General features: G+C 42.1%; 2 protein-coding genes across 13 annotated transcripts in view; both read left to right on the top strand.

Annotated features, from left to right (window-relative positions):
* Positions 1-476: 476 nt before the first annotated feature.
* Positions 477-12,951, top strand: fbxl2 (F-box and leucine-rich repeat protein 2). The gene is made up of 14 exons (XM_079570682.1): positions 477-1,133; positions 3,995-4,056; positions 8,317-8,371; positions 8,818-8,892; positions 9,325-9,419; positions 9,503-9,667; positions 9,753-9,879; positions 10,027-10,101; positions 10,175-10,305; positions 10,627-10,687; positions 10,759-10,803; positions 10,964-11,020; positions 11,103-11,315; positions 11,538-12,951. The coding sequence occupies exons 1-14, from the start codon at positions 1,104-1,106 to the stop codon at positions 11,643-11,645; spliced, it is 1,299 nt and encodes a 432-aa protein (XP_079426808.1). The 5' UTR covers positions 477-1,103; the 3' UTR covers positions 11,646-12,951.
* Positions 12,952-14,433: 1,482 nt separating this feature from the next.
* The window catches only part of clasp2 (cytoplasmic linker associated protein 2), a 45,040-nt gene continuing 39,892 nt past the window's right edge, over positions 14,434-19,581 (top strand). For 10 of the 12 annotated variants that reach the window (XM_079571477.1, XM_079571476.1, XM_079571471.1 and 7 more), the window contains exons 1-2: positions 14,435-15,288; positions 18,365-18,443. In XM_079571477.1, coding sequence (XP_079427603.1) covers positions 15,091-15,288; positions 18,365-18,443 — 277 coding nt within the window. In that variant the 5' untranslated portion in view covers positions 14,435-15,090. Of the gene's footprint in view, positions 15,289-18,364; positions 18,444-19,581 lie in introns of all 12 variants that reach the window. The other 2 variants (XM_079571465.1, XM_079571475.1) reach the window with 2 other exon arrangements.

Genomic DNA, 19,581 nt, shown 5'->3' with positions numbered 1-19,581 from the left:
AGCCCACATTGAACTTTTTCACGACTGACGGAGGGATTAAAAACATATCAAGATGCTTTCCAAAATAAGTTAAAAGGGTGTTAAATATTTTTTGACTGTTCAGGGAAACGCGAGTTGAGCAAGGGCGTCCCCTAGTGTTGATTTTGATAACTTTGCGTCCAAGGATGTTGCCCTGATGCCATGTTTGGCTAAATACGGCTATGTGCGAATTGCCCTTAAAGCAAAAAAAAAAAGTAATGTATTTGTTGCAACATTGAAACTACTCTGATGAACCCGTCCTGTGCAGTTTACAAGGATGCACCGATATATTGTTTTTAGGGTCATATCCTGAAAGTCACCGTGCTCTGCATAAGGGAGATTTTTATTCTGAAATTTTGCGGTCTATGGTTTATACATCACTGCAAACTTTATGTCAGGTGAGGAATATATTACAGAATCCATGTCCGAGACGATCGCTGAAATGCGAGCAAAAAATAATAATTTCTCTCCCTTGTCCAACAAATCTCCGCAAGACCCCCACAATCAAAACAAATCGACCACGCGTGCCTTTTCCCGCAGCAACTACGTCACGTAAGCCCTCCCCTTCCTACCAAGTAAACAGAGCAGGAATACGTCGATGTCAGCCGCCATATGGGCTCTGGAGAGTGAAAATACGCGTTGTGATCTGCACTGAGAGGTTATTTGAGGGCTTGTGCTGCGTTTTTTTGTGCGTATTCGGGCGACTTGGGGACAACCGTCCAGCTCAGACTCGAGTCATGTAGGGAGAGGCGGAAGTGAAGTCACTTGACAGACCGTCCATGTTATTATTGTTATTTTGGTAGCTCTGCGATGAGAAACGGGCTGCGGGGCTGTGGGACTTCGAGACAACGACGTACCGCAGCCTGCCCCGGTCCAGCGCCACGTCCGAACCGGAGAGAGGAGCCTCGCTGACGGCTGGGGGGAGGGTGCGAGAGGACCCAGCTCCAGCTCGGCTCCTAATATTCTCCGACCTGAGCAAAAAACGCAAACGACAAAAGCGACAAAACAAAATCGGTTCGTCAAACAGAAAGCTCGGCTGGTGCCTCCTCTCGTGCGGTTCGTTGCAGGGACGGTCCGCCGCAGACATGAACGGTATCACCAAGAGCCGCTTCGAGGTATGCTACGGGGAGTGGACCACCAGAACTGTGTGTGTCTGCCTTGTATGTGGTGTTGGTGGTCGTGGTGGACTTGTCAAATGATCTGTGTATGTCTCCAGCTGCATGGTGGCCAAATCGTGTCGTGCTGCTCCCAATTCCACATGCTGTTGTCAGTCGTGTCATTTTGTTGTTCAAGGGTAATCCAAAATCCGGTTATTGTCCTGCCGCACCAGTAGACAGCGACAACATGGAGCACAGGACTGCGGGACAGGAGGGCTGTGGCTGAGGGCTGCTGCCAATGTATTGGAGTTGAGGTTACAAGCTTGCAAGAACTGAGACACTCGTATTGTTACAAGTGGGCTATCTGAAATAAATAGTCATTATGGGGTCAGCAGATGACAACCCAGTCTTTACCACTGAATGACAAGAAACAGGACCAGAGGCAATCATGTCCCAGCTATGAATTCCTTGTTTGTGTTTTAGGAATAGCTGATATAATCTACCTGAATGCTATTATCGAGCTTCCTCCCACACCCTTCCCATCACACCATGACATTCTGGAGATCATTTGCTTGGTAAATAAACACACGCACTGCAATGGTAGTAAGGTGTTTCCTCAAAGCACATTCAGCTTCAGTTGACTTTATTATACAGTCACTATTACAAGGTGGTTGTTCTCAGTTATCTCACGCCCCATCCTGCATGATCTGAGAGAATTCCTCTCAATTAACATCCACACATATTTGACATTCTTTGCCTTGACTTGATGGCTCCTGACTCCAGCCTCAGCCTGAGTGAGTGAGTGAGGGAATGACAACCCAAGGTGATAGAGGTGCTGTTGTGTGTTGCCATATCAATGGATTGCCCAACATTAGTCAAAGCTTCTTAGAAACTAGTGCATAGTTGAAAACATTGGTATGATTATGTATTATTAGACTCAGACAGAAGTGGAGTGAGGAGACTAGGGCAGAGTAATTGAAGAGATGAATTTTAAACTATTCGCTGCAAACCAAAATATTCAAAATATGTAAATTACCCTTTTAAGGAAAAACACTATAGCCGGTTTATTTGCATTTTACTTCATCACAATGTTAAGGAATAGGCCTCTTCAAAGGAACTCCCTACTTGGGAATGCTGCTCTGCTGGCACTGGGTTCAGGCTGATGCAGATCAGATAGATAGTTTACTCTCACAATGCTTAAGTTCATCGAGCATTACTGTGTGTACAGTATAATAATAACGAGATAGTGGCTCAATGCCCCATTGTAATGCTGTTGAAGGATTCATCACCTTTCATCTCATCAGCCATTTGTTCAAGATAGCTTCACATCTTTACCTAATGTAAACTAATCATGGTGATCAACTACTGTCTTCCTGTTTTGGTTCATTCAATTATGATTTATCTGATGAGGTCAAAGGTGGAAGATGTGCTGCTGTGGTGCTATGGTTTAAGTCCAAATTTAGTTCAAAACACTTTTGGCCTGAACAATAACAGCTTTGTGGACACATCATCTGAAGCACATGCACTGTTCAGCTGTTATTGGGGCCAATTTTCATTTAATTCAGTCAATACAAGAAGCTAAATTTACACCAAAAGTCACATGGCAACAGCAGGCATTGTTGCATTGCATACATTCTGTGTGTTAGTTTAGAAGCATTTGTTGAAGTCGAACTAATGGTAAAAGGCTTGTCTAAATGACTGAAGTCAGTGTGGACAATGATACATTTGGCTGGGCCTGTGTGAGAAGACCCCAAAGTACTATTTTAGCATTTAATCAATTTAGGTCATATTTACTGTGGCTCGCTCTTTTCTTGTGTGACTTCAGCTTCTTTTGTAAAAGCCTTGACCCCTATGCAAGTACTCATTTTGTAATTTTACGCATTGCAATTTCGATTTTCCTTTTTTTTGTTGGCCTGGGTCTTCCTTCTGACCACATGTAGCACTTAGTGTTTAAAATGTTTCTGTTTAAAGAGCATCATGACACAGTATATTTTTATATCAACCTTGGTCCTCTGCTGCTTTCCTCTCACTCCAGCGTGTCTTTATATACTAGTGTTTGTGTTTAAAACAGCGGGGAGCTCCCTCATTAGATACAGCTTCTGACTCTTTGAGGATACAAGAGCATCACTGTCGGATGTGTGCAGCGCCAAAGAGCATGTGGGTGTTTTCCGTGATTTAAATTCACGGCTGATCGCGGCCCACCTGATCTGGAATGTTCCCTCTCTGTTCTGATGCGGATCACCTGCCAGCATCAGTGAGTCCTTCTCAGCAGATGGCCAGACGTCCACAGAGTAGACTAATTGAGATAAGCATGCCAGCAAGCTGACCAGGCTGACAGAATTATAATCTCGTAAAGAGGGACCATGCTAGTTTGCATAGCTTAAAGCATGTAATAGCCTTTTTTTTTAGCCTCCACAAGGTTCACTGACACAAGCAAATGGTTGAATATGAAAGACTGTGTTCCTTAAGCTCCTGTAAGCCCAGGGATAAATGGATGTTTCTAATTATAGCCTGTATGTTTAGGTATAATTTGTCTTGTCAATTTATGCTAGCATCATTGTACAGATTGGGTTTCAGTGCACATGTTTTTAAGTATATTACAAAATAGATACTTGTATCACAAGTACAGTAACTAAACGTAACATATTGGTTACATTTCCCCAGGTCCGTCTATGCCCAAACAAAGTGATCAAAGAAAACCATACAGGAGTAATGTGTATGCTGTTTATATAATGTGCAATTCTATAAAGCATGTCTAGGTTTCTTTTTGTTCTGGCGTAGACCTTGTTTGGGACACTCCTCTCATGTTGTTATTGCGATAATAGTTTTTGACTAACTTGACTTTATCTGCTTTATTTCCTCCCCTTTTTTCCTGACAGGTGTTCTCAAACAGCGATGAAGCCCCCATTAACAAGAAGCTCCCCAAAGAGCTTCTTCTTAGGTGAGATTAATCACACTGAACTTGTTTACACACACGCACCAGAGTTTATACAACACTCGACACTGGCTTTGGTCAGGGTTATCCTTTAGCGGAAGCGGCCTTGACTGTTAGTTTCGCCTTATACTTGTCCAGCGTGACAGCTTTGGTATGATGCATGTCTTGGGCCTTGATTAGATGTTTTTGAACGTTTGACCCAGAGACCAACATTATGTCGCAAAGCAGCTATGGATGACCCATAAATCGGACACATGCGGTCATGCGTGGACTGGAGCCATTTCTCACGTCGATACAATTTTGTAATTTCACATTCAGGATGGGCCTACACCTGCAGTGCACCTACCATATCTAGGCGAACTGCTTATTTTTGTCATACATGCATGTTTTTTTGTGAACAACACCCCAGGGCCTTTGCAAAGCGTATGTCTGTGTATGTGCAGGCTATAAATAGCCTAGTCTTAGCTGGTGGGGAATTCTGCAGTGTTGTGCTCATGCCTGCTCCAGCTGTGCTCCATGGAGAGTACCAGTGCGCCCATTTTCACCAGCACAGTCGCACTCCGTGGAAAAACATGTGTTCGAAAGCGATCACGTACTCAAATGTGTGACCTAGTAGCATGTATGTCGCACCACTTACTGTAAAAGAGAACTTGTAAACCGTGGAAAGTGGGTTAACTACATGTTCATAGTACTTACTGAATTAGCTGACTTAGATTATCACTGTGCAGAATTTTCCTGTAGATTTAGGGCTCATATTGATTTTGTATTCAAATGTATTTCTTAACAAACCTCCCCAAAATGTTCCAAACTATTCCAAGCTGTGCCAACGATTGAGATTGACCATAGATTTATTCACGATTCCATTAAAATCCAGTTAATTGCGCAGTCCTAGATAGATATATGCAACCGTTGTTTGCTTGCGTCTCTTAACTGTTTTATTGGGACAGGTCGTGCTTCTTGCATCGCCCACATGTTATTTTTGCTTTACTGTGCAGTTGGGCTACACCGTTGTAAACCTCTGTTACATTTAGGCCAGTGCAGCAAAACACCGTGCAACAATACTACAGAGCGAGCGAGTGGAAGTGAGACATTACAAATCAAATCATTCATCAAGGAATACAATGTTTGATTAATTATGGAATAGAGCTGATTTGAATCTGTCATTAGTTAGTTGTAATTAGTTTTAGTTTTTTGCTAAGGTTTAGATTTTCTCTGCTGATCAGTTTCTAGTATAGTCTTTGCTCAGACCACAGTTTCAGTCTGTATTTTTTTGGATGGCTGTATGTTATACCTCATTATTTACACAATGGTATGACATTAATTTGTGGCGACGGGTAGTTTTTTTCAGAGGAATTTGTACTTGACTTCGAGTACTGAGTGTACTTTTGAGCGTAGGGAAATACTGTTTCTTGAGTACTCGTCCCTCTCGCAGAAACCCGTTTGATTGTCAAGCTTCCCAGTGCAGAAGTGAGGTTCAGAGCCCAAAAGCTCTGACTCAGCACTCGCTCCAAAACAACCAAATTCATGTCTGACTGGAGTTACCATAGCAACCAGTGCTAGACTCCGCAAAGGCCCGACTCCTAATCTGGCCATGCTTCAAGTGCCAGGTTTACATTTAGTTAACAAATAGGACTGTGATCCTGCTGCCGTCTTTGTACCTCGACAAACAAACATAGGTCTGCTTAATAGAGCTCACTTCAGCTGAACCAGAGACATGTGGTTTACATTGTTGGACTCCAACACTTTTTTTTAAATGTTGCTTTGGTTTATAACAAACATCTGGTTTAAGAAAGTAGTGTTTTTGCTCAGGTTGATGAGTGGTTCTCCACCATTTTCACTTGAAGCGGCCAAGGTGCATTTTCCACACAAACCTAAGCCAATAAATAATTCATCCCAAACATTTATCAACAAAAAAGTGGAAAACTGCAGCAGTGTTAAACGTGTTACCGTTTGTTCAAAATGTGCATGATGTGTGAAAAGCTTTGAAGTGCATTATGCCTAAATTATGATATAATGTTCCTCACATCCTCAGAACAGACAATCTGTGCACCCACACACTGTTTTCTTGTACTTCCTGTGGGTAAAGAACCCACCGACTGGAGAGAAAGTTATTCTAGATTTTTTTTGGCCAACTGTTTACTTAAGGTCTTAAGATCTTAAGATCTTTCCGTTAACAAAACAAGTTTACTTGACATTATCATTAGACCACTTTTACATAAAATGGAAATATTACCTTATTTTTGATTACAGCAGATGTTCAATCGATGTATCTATACTCGGGACTCATTGACCAGTTAATAGAACCAGATCAATCACTGTGTTGCATTTCACGCTCTGGGCTTTTCCTGTTTTGTTCAATTGTATTGTCCAGTACACACCAGAACGAGTGGGTTTGTATCGTTTTGCCTCCTTGACACGAGGCACTTGTATCTATACAGTGAGGACATGTCCCGACATGCCCCGACCAGGCCTATAAAAACAGCCTTTGTCTCTTTCTATATGAAGGGAACAATGGCCGGCTCCTGTTTCCTACAGTTAAAAGGACGTTAGACCCCGGTGACACCATCGCACTTCACGGAGTACAATAAATGATCAAGCCGATGCTTCACAACATTATCACGCACAGTGCTCAAATGAACACATTTTACAATTTGTGATAAAGCAGGTATGAAACATTGGCTAAAATCAGGATTATGTTATTACTAATCAAAGTCTGATAGCTGAACATACACCCAGACTAACCCCAAACCAGGACAAACCAGGACTGAACCATGACCGTATCTAGTGGCTAAGTGTAGCTATTGTCTGGATCTATCTGCCTGGCTGACTATCCACTCCTGTTTTTTGTATCTGCTTATAAGCAGGACCCATCTTTGTAAAGAATAGGAAAAGTGTGCCCTTGCACCACTAGAAGACGCTTCTCTATGTAACTGATTGGTTTGCACCCGCACCTGAAAATCATAGTTACAGTGGGAGGAAATGCTGAGTACACTGTTTGTAATTTCTTACATTTCTGCCTAAATTGCTCTAATTTTGATTGAAATTACAACAATGAGTTTCTGCTTAAACTAATACCATCACCACCACCATACAAATACATTTTATCATATATTTATTGCCCATAACATGTAAACATTCACAGGACAGCGTGGAATAAGTGAGTACACCCTTAGATTCAATAGCTGATTGACCCTTCTTTGGCAGCAATAACTTCATCAAGATGTTTCTTGTAGCAATGGCTTCCTCCGTGGCCGTGTTTTACGTATTGTAGTTGTGTCAACAAAGATGTTAGCATGCACCAGTGATTTCTGTAAGTCTTTAACTAACACTCTATGGTTCTTTTTAAACAGTGTCAAACTGTCTCCATTTATAGACAATTTTTCAAGCCATGGATTTCTGAACATCAAGATTTTTAGAGATGGTTTTGTATCCTTATCCAGCTTTATACAAATCAACAATTCTTGATCGTAGGTTTTCAGAGAGCTCTTTTGAGTGAGGCAGGATGAACATCAGACAATGCTTCTCAAAAAGAGACAATTCTTAACTAGTGTGTGTTTTTCAATGGCAAGGGCAGCTTTAAACCACACTTCAGTGATTGAAATTCAGGTTGGCTCACACCTGACTAATTAGCTCTTGGGGCATCCTTAGCCACGAGGTGTACTCACTTATTCCACGCTGTCCTGTGAATGTTTACATATTATGGACAATAAAAATCTGATCAAATGTAAATGTTTGGGTGGTATTAATTTAAGCAGACACTGTTTACTCATTCTTGTGATTTTAATAAATATCAGACCACATTTTATGAGCAATTTAGGCAGAAATATAAGAAATTCCAAACTCACTTTTATCTCCCACTGTATAGTATGGAACTGTTAGTTACTCATGAGGAACAACATTGACCCAAAAGGAATAGCTTTAACTGTTGTGCTTGGGAATTGAGAAGTTATGTTCGAAGGTTAAAGTTATGGTTTGGCATTTTATTGTATATATTATGTGCCAGGCTCTAACTGTCTGTGGCCTTGCTTGTCGGAGTGCCAGAGATTACTCATTGGCAGATTAATGGATTGAGCTGACCCAGTAGCCTGGTGCATGCGGGCTTTTCAAACACTAGCCGTCTGTGGGGCTCTCCCTCTCTTAGCAAACACAGGGAATTGTTCTTCATAGCAACGACAACATCAACGTCTAAAGCTATAACATGACAACTCACTGTATGCTTCTTCTTTAATACAATCAAAACTCATGCAATCCTTTCTCTCCCTACAGAATATTCTCCTATCTTGATGTGGTCACACTATGTAGGTGTGCCCAAGTATCTAAGGTAAGCACTCTGGGCAACCACCAATCTACTTAATTCCTTCTGACTAATAATAATCCAAATAATATTAAGTCAAATGTTTAGAAACCTCCTCAACATACTGCCACATGCTGGTCAACTGCTGTGCTTTAGTGCACTCCAGCTGAAAGCCATTTATGAATGAGCTTTCTGTGACAAAGGCTTGGCACGTGAACTATGGACGCAGAACTGTAGAGGCCAAACTTTTACCGCTACATGGATTCCTGCGCCATAGTTATTTCACTCTAGCCTAATTTATTAGTGTGTGTTTTTGCATTGCATCTAAAGTCTAAAGCGGCGGCCACCTAAAAGTGTGTGCAGGTCATGTGTTTGCAGATAAGGAAGTCTTTGACACGCTCTCACTTTTTATGATAAGCGTTCCTCCATCTCTGCCTGACCTACTTGTGTCTCTCTGTCCACAACCCTCTCAGGCGTGGAACGTGCTGGCCCTGGACGGCAGCAACTGGCAGAAGATCGACCTGTTCAACTTTCAGACTGACATCGAGGTGAGGGGCAGAGGTGTGGAGAGGTGGGAGGCCAGATGAGGGAATGACCACTGGGTGTGTTACAATGTGCAGTGCTTGTTGAGTAGCATTATCTGGCCCGCGGCTTAGTGCTGGGTCAGTAGGCTTTGGTGCCGACTGTGATGTCACAGCTGATCCTCTGTCCTGTGGCCTAAGTCTTGTCTCTTATTCTTCAAGAAACTAAAGGGAATGTAGATGACTGTTGTGTCAAGAAACTGAAATTAATCTACATTTTTGCAATAATGGTTCCTGCCACATGTACAGTAAATGTAGGGATGTAGTTTGCTGAAGTTGGAAAAGTTTGGTTTTGAATCTCGGGTGACATTTAATCAGTGCTGTGCGAAAAAAAGGATATTAAATTGATGTCAATCCTCTCAACGCCTTCTGTATTATCTACTGATGCATCTCTCTCAGGGCCGGGTGGTGGAGAACATTTCGAAAAGATGTGGAGGCTTCCTGAGGCAGCTCAGCCTCAGGGGCTGCCTAAGCGTGGGAGACGCCTCAATGAAGTGAGATTCTCATTGCCTCTCAGCTAATGATTGGGTTTAACTGTGGCTTAATGGTTTCTATTGACATTTTTCTGTTTTTACAGGACATTTGCACAGAACTGTAGAAATATAGAAGTGTTGAATTTGAACGGCTGCACTAAGATCACGGACAGCACCTGCCTCAGCCTCAGCAAGTTCTGCGCCCGACTCAAACAATTAGATCTAACGTCCTGTGTGTCCATCAGTAACCACTCCCTCAAAGCCCTCAGGTAGCACACCCGCACTAACTTCAAGTCTAATGTCATATTGTGTCATCCATATATTTGAAAGGCTAAAGATGTGATATTCCTCCAGTGATGGCTGCAGATTGTTGGAGATGTTGAACTTGTCTTGGTGTGATCAAATCACACGCGACGGCATCGAGGCCCTGGCCAGAGGCTGCAGTGACTTAAAAGCACTGTTCCTCAGGGGCTGCACACAGGTGACACAGTGGCTTCTGTTTCTTCAAATGCTCTCAAAAATAGTTTATATTTTATGGTTGTCGTTTTATTGTTATTCAGAATTTTACTGTGTGTCTTCATTTGTGAAATCATCAGAAAATGAGTTTTCTTCCTCTGTCCTCTCTCAGCTGGATGATGGCGCATTGAAGCACCTTCAGAAACACTGCCCAAAACTCACCACCATTAACTTGCAGTCTTGCACAGTAAGATAAGCCTTGGAATAATAAAGGTTGGATCTGTTTGTATCTGTTTTTAAATGATTGTTTTTTCTTGCAGCAAATCACTGATGACGGCCTGGTCAGTCTTTGCAGGGGTTGCCCCAAACTGCAGATTCTGTGTGTGTCCGGCTGCAGTAACATCACTGACGCCTCTTTAACTGCACTGGGACTAAACTGTCCAAGACTTAAGTAAGAATCGTTTAAGCTTCTCCGTTTGTATTGTTTGAACTTGTGCCTCCGTACATGGCTTAATAAATGATGAGAGCATGTTATTGTGTCGTCAAACTGTATCAAATTTTCAGTTATTCTAATGTTAAAGTACTTAATCACACACACATTTTCAGATGCTGTAGTGAGTCGTGGCTCTGCAGTTAACTGAGTTTTTCCGTGATTCTTTCCTGTTTTCTATTGTTTTGGCTGATGTGTTGCATAATGTTCCACCTGTTTGACACAAATATTGCAGATTTTGCCTGTTACATGATGTGTACTCCTGTCTCTGTTTGTCTTTAGGATACTAGAAGCTGCACGATGCTCCCATGTTACGGATGCTGGGTTTACTGTTCTAGCAAGAGTGAGTTTGCTCTCTCAAATCCTCTAGTTGTTTCATTACAATGTCTGCATATAATAATGTGTTGCTTACAGAACTGTCATGAGCTTGAAAAAATGGACTTGGAGGAATGTATTTTGGTAAGACCTTTTTATTACTAATGCAATAAAAATGAAGGTGAACTTAACCTTTTGAGTCAATGTGCGTAACAAGCCAAAACAAAACAAATTTCAGACCAAAAACTGACTAAAACACTTTTTCAAGGCTGACATCACAGTGATGAAGTGTTATTTTCCACAGGTGACAGATAACACCTTGGTTCAACTGTCTATCCACTGCCCTCGCCTGCAAGCATTGGTATTAAAAGCTAAACCGTGTCATTGTGAGTGCTCGCTGTACTTCCTGTCGACTGATGTGTCCATTGCTGTGTCCAAAACAGTCGCTCTCCCACTGCGAGCTGATCACAGATGACGGGATCAGAGCTCTGAGCAGCAGCACCTGTGGCCAAGAGCGCCTCACTGTGGTGGAGCTCGACAACTGCCCTCTCATCACTGACGTCACGCTGGAGCACCTCAAGAGCTGCCATCGTCTGGAGCGCATCGAGCTGTACGACTGTCAGCAGGTCACACGGGCTGGCATCAAACGCATCCGGGTGAGTCTCAATGTAGCAAGTCATTACTTAAATCCAATCTAAAAGTTAGTATGGTGTTTGTCCATTTAAAATAAAGAGGGATAGGTAAATATGCTGCTGCATCTGAATACACTATTGAAAACACAGTGCTATGACAGTTTCTGATGCTCAATCCTAATGTGGGAAATGTGGTCTTCCATCAGTTAGACCTAATTTTTTTTTTTTTTTTTTTTCATTTCACAGGCCCACCTTCCTGAGATCAAAGTGCACGCCTACTTTGCCCCCGTGACCCCACCTCCCTCTGTGCATGGGGGCGGACAGCGCCTGTGCCGCTGCTGTATCATCCTCTGACAGTGGAGGGCCAGGGGGGGCCACCTCTGTCTGCAGGTCCTGCTGCTCTGAAATCAGGGGAAGGGGCTGGGATTTATGTTTGGGGCTGGGGGAGGGCTGGACCCACTCTCTTCTCCTGATCAGTGGATTGACTGGTTGCTTCTGATTTGCTGATCAGTTGATCCTGCCCCTCCTCTCTCTTTGTCATCAACAATCAGCGCCGCAGCACCCCAAGATTTTTGTTTTGGACAGATCACAGATGGATGGACTTCCTCTGCATTCTCTCATTCTCAAAAACAGACTTCCTCCATTTTTCCATTTTGCTCTTAACACTCCAGAGACACAGTGGACGTGTCTCATCTGACTAACATGAGGGCGACTGGAAATGCATCATGTTCAAATACAAAAATATGAAAACTCTGAGGACTATCATCTCAACTAATCACTCAACACTCTGTGGTTTATCCTGTGAAATATTCTACCTTGATCAGTATACAGCCATCATGTTGGACAAGGACTGCTGCGACATGCATACAACCCCCTTGGATTACTGAAAAAAACTGAAACCTCTGAGAGAGGGATACAGGAAATGCTTAAGTGGACATGCAGCATATGTGCATCTAAAAATACCTATGTTGAGATTTTGTTATGTTTGTACAGAGAATGTTTTGCAATTATAAGAAAAAAATGACACTTTTGGCAACCCACTCGTGAGAAAGAGTGGGGAAAAAGATTTAGTTTTATTTTACAATTTCTTTTCAGTGCTTATTGTACTTGTTGATGCCTGTCTATCCAGATGGAAAGATGTGTGTCTTTCTTTTGGAACTAGAAGAGAAAACTGTTGCTATGGACAAAGTGGACCTATGATTCGGGCTTGATGTCAGAAAGCATTATGTTGAGTTTCTTTGCTACTGGGATAGATTGGGCTCTCTGTACTGCGTGGGTATGTCGGCTTGTCGTAGGCCCTTATCAATCCTGTCAGTAGCCTGTGCACTAGCTCCTACTTGACTACTTAAGCATTTGTTTACAACCTGGGATTAGATCAGCACCACAAAACATGTTTACAAGAGTAGGTCTCCAGTCTCCCTACTTTCTCTGAGGTGATCTTAGTTCAGTGTGATCAATCTGCTGCCTGTATCTGGTTATCTATCAGGGCATATTTGGGATTTTGGTGCAACTTTAAATCAATTTGAATTCGGCTTCAGCTGAGACGTTTGAGGTTGTGTGGAAAGACACCTCTACATCGTGACAATCACCTAACTTGAACTATTTATCTGTGAATTAGATGAAATTAATGTAACATAGATAAATAGATTTACATTGAATATTTTTCCAACTCTCCAGCTTAAAATTTGGAAGTACGATTTGGGGAAATTGAAGTCAGAAATGTTACATGGAGAGGGAAATAGCGTAGATTGCTGCAACAATTCAAAACACACATTTAATGACCTTTATAATTGTGGAGAGTTTTTTTTTACCTGTATGGAGTAGGTCAGGCAGCCTTCAGTATTGGTTCATCAGAGACTGGCGAGTGCTGTGTAGTGTCAGCTTGGAGAGATGCACAGGGCTCTGGAAAGGAATTATAAAACTGTAAACATCAAACTAACACAAAACAGGGCAGAGAAGTAGTTCACCTGCTGTGATACTAATGTCCCCTCTCTGACAGTTGTTTTAACAGTTTTATGATTGAAAAAATAAATAAACAAATACATGGAAAAAAATAAACAAAGAAATAAATTTAAAAAAGAAATGGTGACCTGCATGTTTTGTGACATTGATTTAAAAAAAAAAATGACTGAAAACAATGATTACTTATATTTGCAGTCTTGTTGGATTTTCCAATAAATGAAGATTGCAATACAGCATGTACATATCTATGAGAGACTCTAAAAAGAGATTTGCAGGAAACGCATAAAGTGCAAATTTCAAATTCATCAATCGCTTTAGACTGGTTAAAGCAACCATTTAATCAATCTGTTAAAGGGTTGCTATGTAATTTTACTCTTATTTGCTTCTAATATGAGTTTAAGTGATTATATGGTAATACTAACAGACCCTGTCGCTGCTTACATCATCAGTGACATCAGCTGGAGTCAAGAGAAATGAGATTAAGCTAAAACTAGCGATTATATGTAAAACTACAACTAAAAAAGGTGGTCAGGTTGTGGCTTAAGGTGCAAGAAGAAGAGGAATGACATTTGAAACGATAAAATAAGGTTTATCTGATATTTCCAACAACAGTTAGACATTTGTTTATCGTTACTATGACAACAGCTACAATGGAAAACTAGCCTCCAGCTAAACCCGGAAGCGACTTTTTTTTTTCCTAGGATGGGAAAGGCCACATTTGAGAACAAACCTAGTTTAAACTGATCCAAACTAACCATAGACCTAAACCTGACCCTAACCTTAAAAACACTAAAATCAATGGAAAAAGCTCTTTCCCATCCTAAGAAAAAAAAAAAATTAGCAGCCCGGAATGTTTACAGACAATTAAAGGGTCTATAAATCCATTGTGATTTTTTGACTGTTCAAGGACTCAAGCACAGGGCGATTAGAGCATTTAGCTCCACTGGGTGGCAGTATAGACCTACTAACATGACAGACACACCCAGCAGTTTAATAAATGAAGACTGTTTTTCTCACAATATACTAAAAAAAGACAACAAATATCGATTAATCGAGACATGTTTTGATTATACAGTTTCCAACTACACTAAGGACAAATACATGTTTATTTGAGATTTCCGTCAGGCACCATGTTGGACAGCTGTGCGGCTTCAAGGACCCAGACTTGATCGTTGATCGGCTGCGCCTCTCGGCAAACTGCAGTCCCGGCAGGTTCACTTCACATCACAGGAATTGGCGCTTAAATACGGATTATATAAAATCTTACAATTGTGGCACTGGAGCTCTGTACTTTGCTGGAAGTTTTTTTGCAACTTTACCCTTCGGACACAGTGTCCGCGGACCTCAGCTTGTGGACATGAACAGACCGGTGAAGCGGTGCTGGGCCTGCGGAGCTGAGCGGTAGCGTTAGCTCTGAGCTAGCTCTTGTTTGGGTCGCCGCACTAATGAGCTACGTGCTGCTTTGCTAGCATAACAAATAGATCAGACTGGCACGTCGCTTTGTCGTGGGCTTGTGTGGAAAGTCCTGAACACAACCGTTCTTCTGTGGAAGTTTGTTTCAGTTTTATTTCATTGTCTTCAACGACTTTGGAAAAGCTAAAATCACACTGTTGTGTCTAAAGTTTGATCCACTATGCTGAAGGATGATTTGTGAACAACAAAATTACCCCAGAAGAGATACATGTTGATTATCACACCTAAGATCCTTGTTGCCTCATCCCATAGTCAGTCTGTTTGTTTACGCGACTGCACAGCTCAGTTCAAGCCCTGACCCCAGCTCCGCTATCCTCAGTCTGCGGCCAGGTCCCGGGGCGGGCCTCTCGGCACCGAGTGCCCAATGGAGGAAAATGACAACATGGACTATTTCTACCAGCAGGTCGTACAAAAAGACGTTTCCCGCAGGTTACAGGTCGGCCAGGAGCTTATTGATTACTTGAGCGACCCTCAGCGCTCTCCAGACGTGGAGCAGGACAAACCCCGCTTAGACAAGACAATAGATGAGCTAACGGGATGGATCAACTCCAGCAATTTCAAGGTGAGCCTGTAATTTCAGCATAGACCGTTTGATCTGACTCCAGTGTTCAAAGCAGTGACACATGAATAATGCACTTTAAGTCTGTGACATTGTTTTATTAGAAATTGCTTTCAGGCCATTTATATTGTTGCCATGGTAGATTTGTAGATCTCAGGCTGTGGCTCAATGTGGTTTTTGTGATGTTAACATTGCCAGGACTGGGCATGTGCTGAGGAGACTCTATTGTCAGAACAGTGCCCTGATTGGAGGGGGAGGGGTCTGCAGACTCCTTGTTATGACATGGGCCTTTTCTCCATCCTTCCCCCCATTTTTCCATCTGTCTGCTTTACCAGTCACTTCTCACATTTAACCTGCACATGTGTGGTAAGCATATATTAGGAATACTGGATAAGAAACATTTTCTTCACAATCCAGGCTGAGATAGGCGTATTATCAGTGCAAGCCAGAGGTTTTCAACAGGCTAATCAAATAAGAGTGGCAGCTCTTGTGTCTCAGTTTACCCTGCCAAAGAGGAAGGAGCTGTTAGCTGCAATGTGCTGAGTCAGCTCCCAAAGATGAATAGACGACTGAACCAGGAGAGACGATGATGATGCATTGAGGGATGAAGGGGAATGCAGCAGAAGATTCAACCACAAAGACTTGGAATATCGTTGTATAATGAACAGTGTACAATATATCGCAAAAACATATGTAATATTAGGTCTAGCAAGAAGCCCCACTATATCGCAAAAGGTCTGATTGAAAACGACACATTATTTTTGAAACTCTCGGAAGGCTTGGATCTTATAAATGTGCAACTGTTTAGTTTTGGTGATAAGTTGCTGAAAGTATTTTGGCGTATGCAGGAAACTTGGTGGTGGCACATAGCTTTTGAAGATGGACAAGTCAGATAATTGTTTAAGGCCTGGTATCAAAGAGAGAGTTCACAGTTTGGTTTGACTCATTATTATACTTACAATATCTGCTCAGGCTTTAATTGAAGTCAGGAATACATGACCCAACACAAATGAGCCCGGATTGGGGAATCAAACCGAAGAAGATCTTATGTGTTCAAGTGTAGATGTTAAAGAGACGTGCACACAGCAAATGGTTTTAATTTATTGTTCAGTTTTTTAGCACACTGTTCAAATTATATGGTCACATGTGGGGGGTTTGTGACGACTACTGGGAAGCCTCTCAAGGGACATTTCTGTGCACTGTGCGAAAGAAAAGGAGCGATGTTGCCACCATATGTCACCACTAATTTAGCACCAAAACTAGGCTGAGGCTTTCATTCATTTAAGACCCCAAATATCTTCTATACTATACAGTTCTTAACAAACAAAAGATTTAGACTTTGTTTTCAAAGCTATTGTTGAACAGTTACTGAAATGTCCTACCAGTTGCTTTTTCGAGTTTCCTCTTCAGATGGAAAGTACCGCTCTGAAAAAGGGGATCTGCAAACTCTGTCAATGTTTTGTGAATAATTTCCAGAAGACCCAGATGTTTTCTTTTACAATAGCATTTAACACCTGTGATTAGTGTTTAAGCTGATAATGACACTCATTTCTAGCTCTCACAATCCCTTCCCTTCCCTTCCCTGCATATCCCAATTGTTCAAGCAAGGTTTGTTTACATCATACTCTGTGGAGGCGACGACAAAAAGTCAGGTACCTCAGCTCTAAGTCGATCTTTATAGTAAGATAAGTTCTTTCACCAGTAGTTTTTACAGCTGCGTAAAGCGGTTTCTTGTCATTGATGAATTCATTTAGCATATTTTTGAAACAACACAATATTTTCTTGTAGCTGACAGATATATCGCTCAGTGTGCACCTCCTCTCCACAGAGTCTGAAGGAGCCCGTCCATGACTTGGCAGATTCAATATAGCAAAGCCGTGGCAAAGATGGAGTGAATGTAGCAGCGCTGTATGAAAGATGCTTCTGCTGTGTGGGTTTGTCGTTTACCTCATTGCACTGAACTGCAGGAACATAAAGTTCAAATCATTTAAATGTGGTCGGTCAGACTCGGATCATAAAAGTAAAAATGTTTGAAATGTTGATCTTAATTCTCTTTATGATTCCCAAATGTTATTACATGGAGCTCTAGTGCTGATGTTTTTTTCCATAACATCCTGTTGGCCTGTTTGAAATCCAGTGTAAAGCCTGAACGTGGCCTATTAGTGAACTAAGCCATCTTAAGTTGTAACCTGGGTGCTCACAAAGAGCCATTCATGCTGCTAGATGTTCATATTTTTTCTAGCAACTTGCTCTATAAGCTACCAAACGACCTTTAGACTCTACCTTCTGTATTGTTTTTAATTCAATCCAATGCTGTTACTTTTTAATGAAAGGTATTGCATATTTTGCCCCCCGTCTCTCTCTCTGATGATGACATATGGTTATGGAACATAGCTTGTTGGGGTGCTGGTTGGTACAGGAGGGGGGATGGGAGGCTCGTTTCCTTGGTTTCGTCTTTATCCCGCTGTTTTCCATCTTTACTCCAAAATTAGGTCATGAAAGAGTCATCTCAGTGAACCCAGCTTGTTTTCTCTTCAGGTGATTTTCTAACGATGTCGTTGGCTGCTTCCTATTTCAGCTTTTTGCCTGCATATCGGCCTTTTGTGTTTGATGTCACCTGGCCCGGTTCCCCTTTGTCCAAACAAGGAAAAGAACCGAGTAGTCGTTTATAGATATGGGAAAGTAATTTTTGAATGTGGTTTTGCCTGCTGCTTTGACCACGTCTTTGCCAAGACAAGCATTCCAGTGGCACAGCACAGCGTGGGATGTGATTCTAATCAGGAACAGTGGAAAAGTCGGCTTTACTGTTGAGAGAGAAAAAACATGGCTCGCTTCATAGACTCAGGTCACGAGCCAAATGGTATTTACTACAGCAAATCCCAGTGATGACAGGCTGCCGAGTCTGGAATCACACCAGTGATGCTTACACAAACACAATCAAACAACAATGTGCCAAATGAAATGGCAATTTCAGCATGCCCATTGTTTACACAACGTTCAAATCATTCAAAACCCTTTGATTATTTAATGACACTCCTGACAGTTTTCACATGTCTTACATTAACTGTTTTGTTTTTAGGTGGCGCTGCTGGGGATAGATATCTGTGGTGCGTTCGTGGATCGATTGGGAGAGCGGTTCAAAGGATACTTGGGCACAGGTGAGAAATAACAGCATCTGTTTTGTTGCTCAATGACCGATGTTTGTTAAAATCATCAGCTATGTAAATCTATTTTTGAAAATCTTTATAAAAGCAGGCCCATTTGTAATAATTTGAACGGCTCGCACTTGTGCTGTGCTTTACAAGCTCATCCCACTTCTCAAAGAGCTGTAGCCATCATTCATTCACCCCATACTCAGTGGAGGTAAGCCACTATTCAAGCCACAGCTGGCAACTGCATCTCACTCATTATAAGGCGGGCGAAGTGTCTTGCCTAAGGACACAATGACAGTCTGCTCCAGTGGTAGCCGTCCTTCACAGTACTCTACCATCACAGTACTGTCAGCTACTGCCGACTGCTACTTCTATGGGTAGTAGTAACTCCTTTAAACTCGGCAATGCTTCTCCTGACTCTAACTTCCTCTTCCTTTGTGTCCTTGTCCGTAATTCCTCGTACAGTATTCCATATTTTGGTCTATTTTAGGCTCTTTAAATGTCGGCCATACTTCTGCTCAGTGCATTACACCCAAACCACACCTAGCTCTCTATGATCTCATAAACAGATCCTGTATCACATTGGTCTTTGTGTGCCTTGGTCCCAGCAGCTGTCTTTGTCAGCCAGACTGGCTCCTGTCACCAACAACAAACTTCCTCTTCTCAGGAGCGCAGCTTTCGGAAGTGGCTTATCATGACACACAGTGCAAAGTACAGTCAGTCACCTCACAGATACATTTTTCAGCCTTGGGCCGCCTGCTGTCTGGACCCATGTCTGTCCTTAAGGGCTGCACACTGAAGAGCAATCGAATTGAAATGTGGTCACAATTGGTAAATCACCAGTGTGCTCAGTCTGAAAACAACAGAATATTGTGAGCGTTCCTTGCTGTATGGAGTGTTTCAAGTTGATGGTGAAAACATGTCCGTAATGTGCTGCTGGCATTTTAAATCTCCGTCCTCTCCGCGTCTGACTTTCCCCTCTGTTTTCCTGCGCTCTCCGGTTTCTCCACTCTGCGGCCCTCCTCTACAGCTCTCTGAGGGGATGAAGATGAGGTCATTGAAACTGAGATTTGTATTGATCCACTGCCTCTGCTCTTTCCACTGCACTTTGTGTTGAATTTGTGCTCATGTTGACAATCTGAGC

The sequence above is a fragment of the Gobius niger genome (genome assembly GCF_951799975.1).
Source record: "Gobius niger genome assembly, chromosome: 14".
Taxonomy (NCBI): domain Eukaryota; kingdom Metazoa; phylum Chordata; class Actinopteri; order Gobiiformes; family Gobiidae; genus Gobius; species Gobius niger.
Note: the sequence above shows the minus strand (reverse complement) of the source record. Positions and strands in the feature narration are given on the sequence as shown.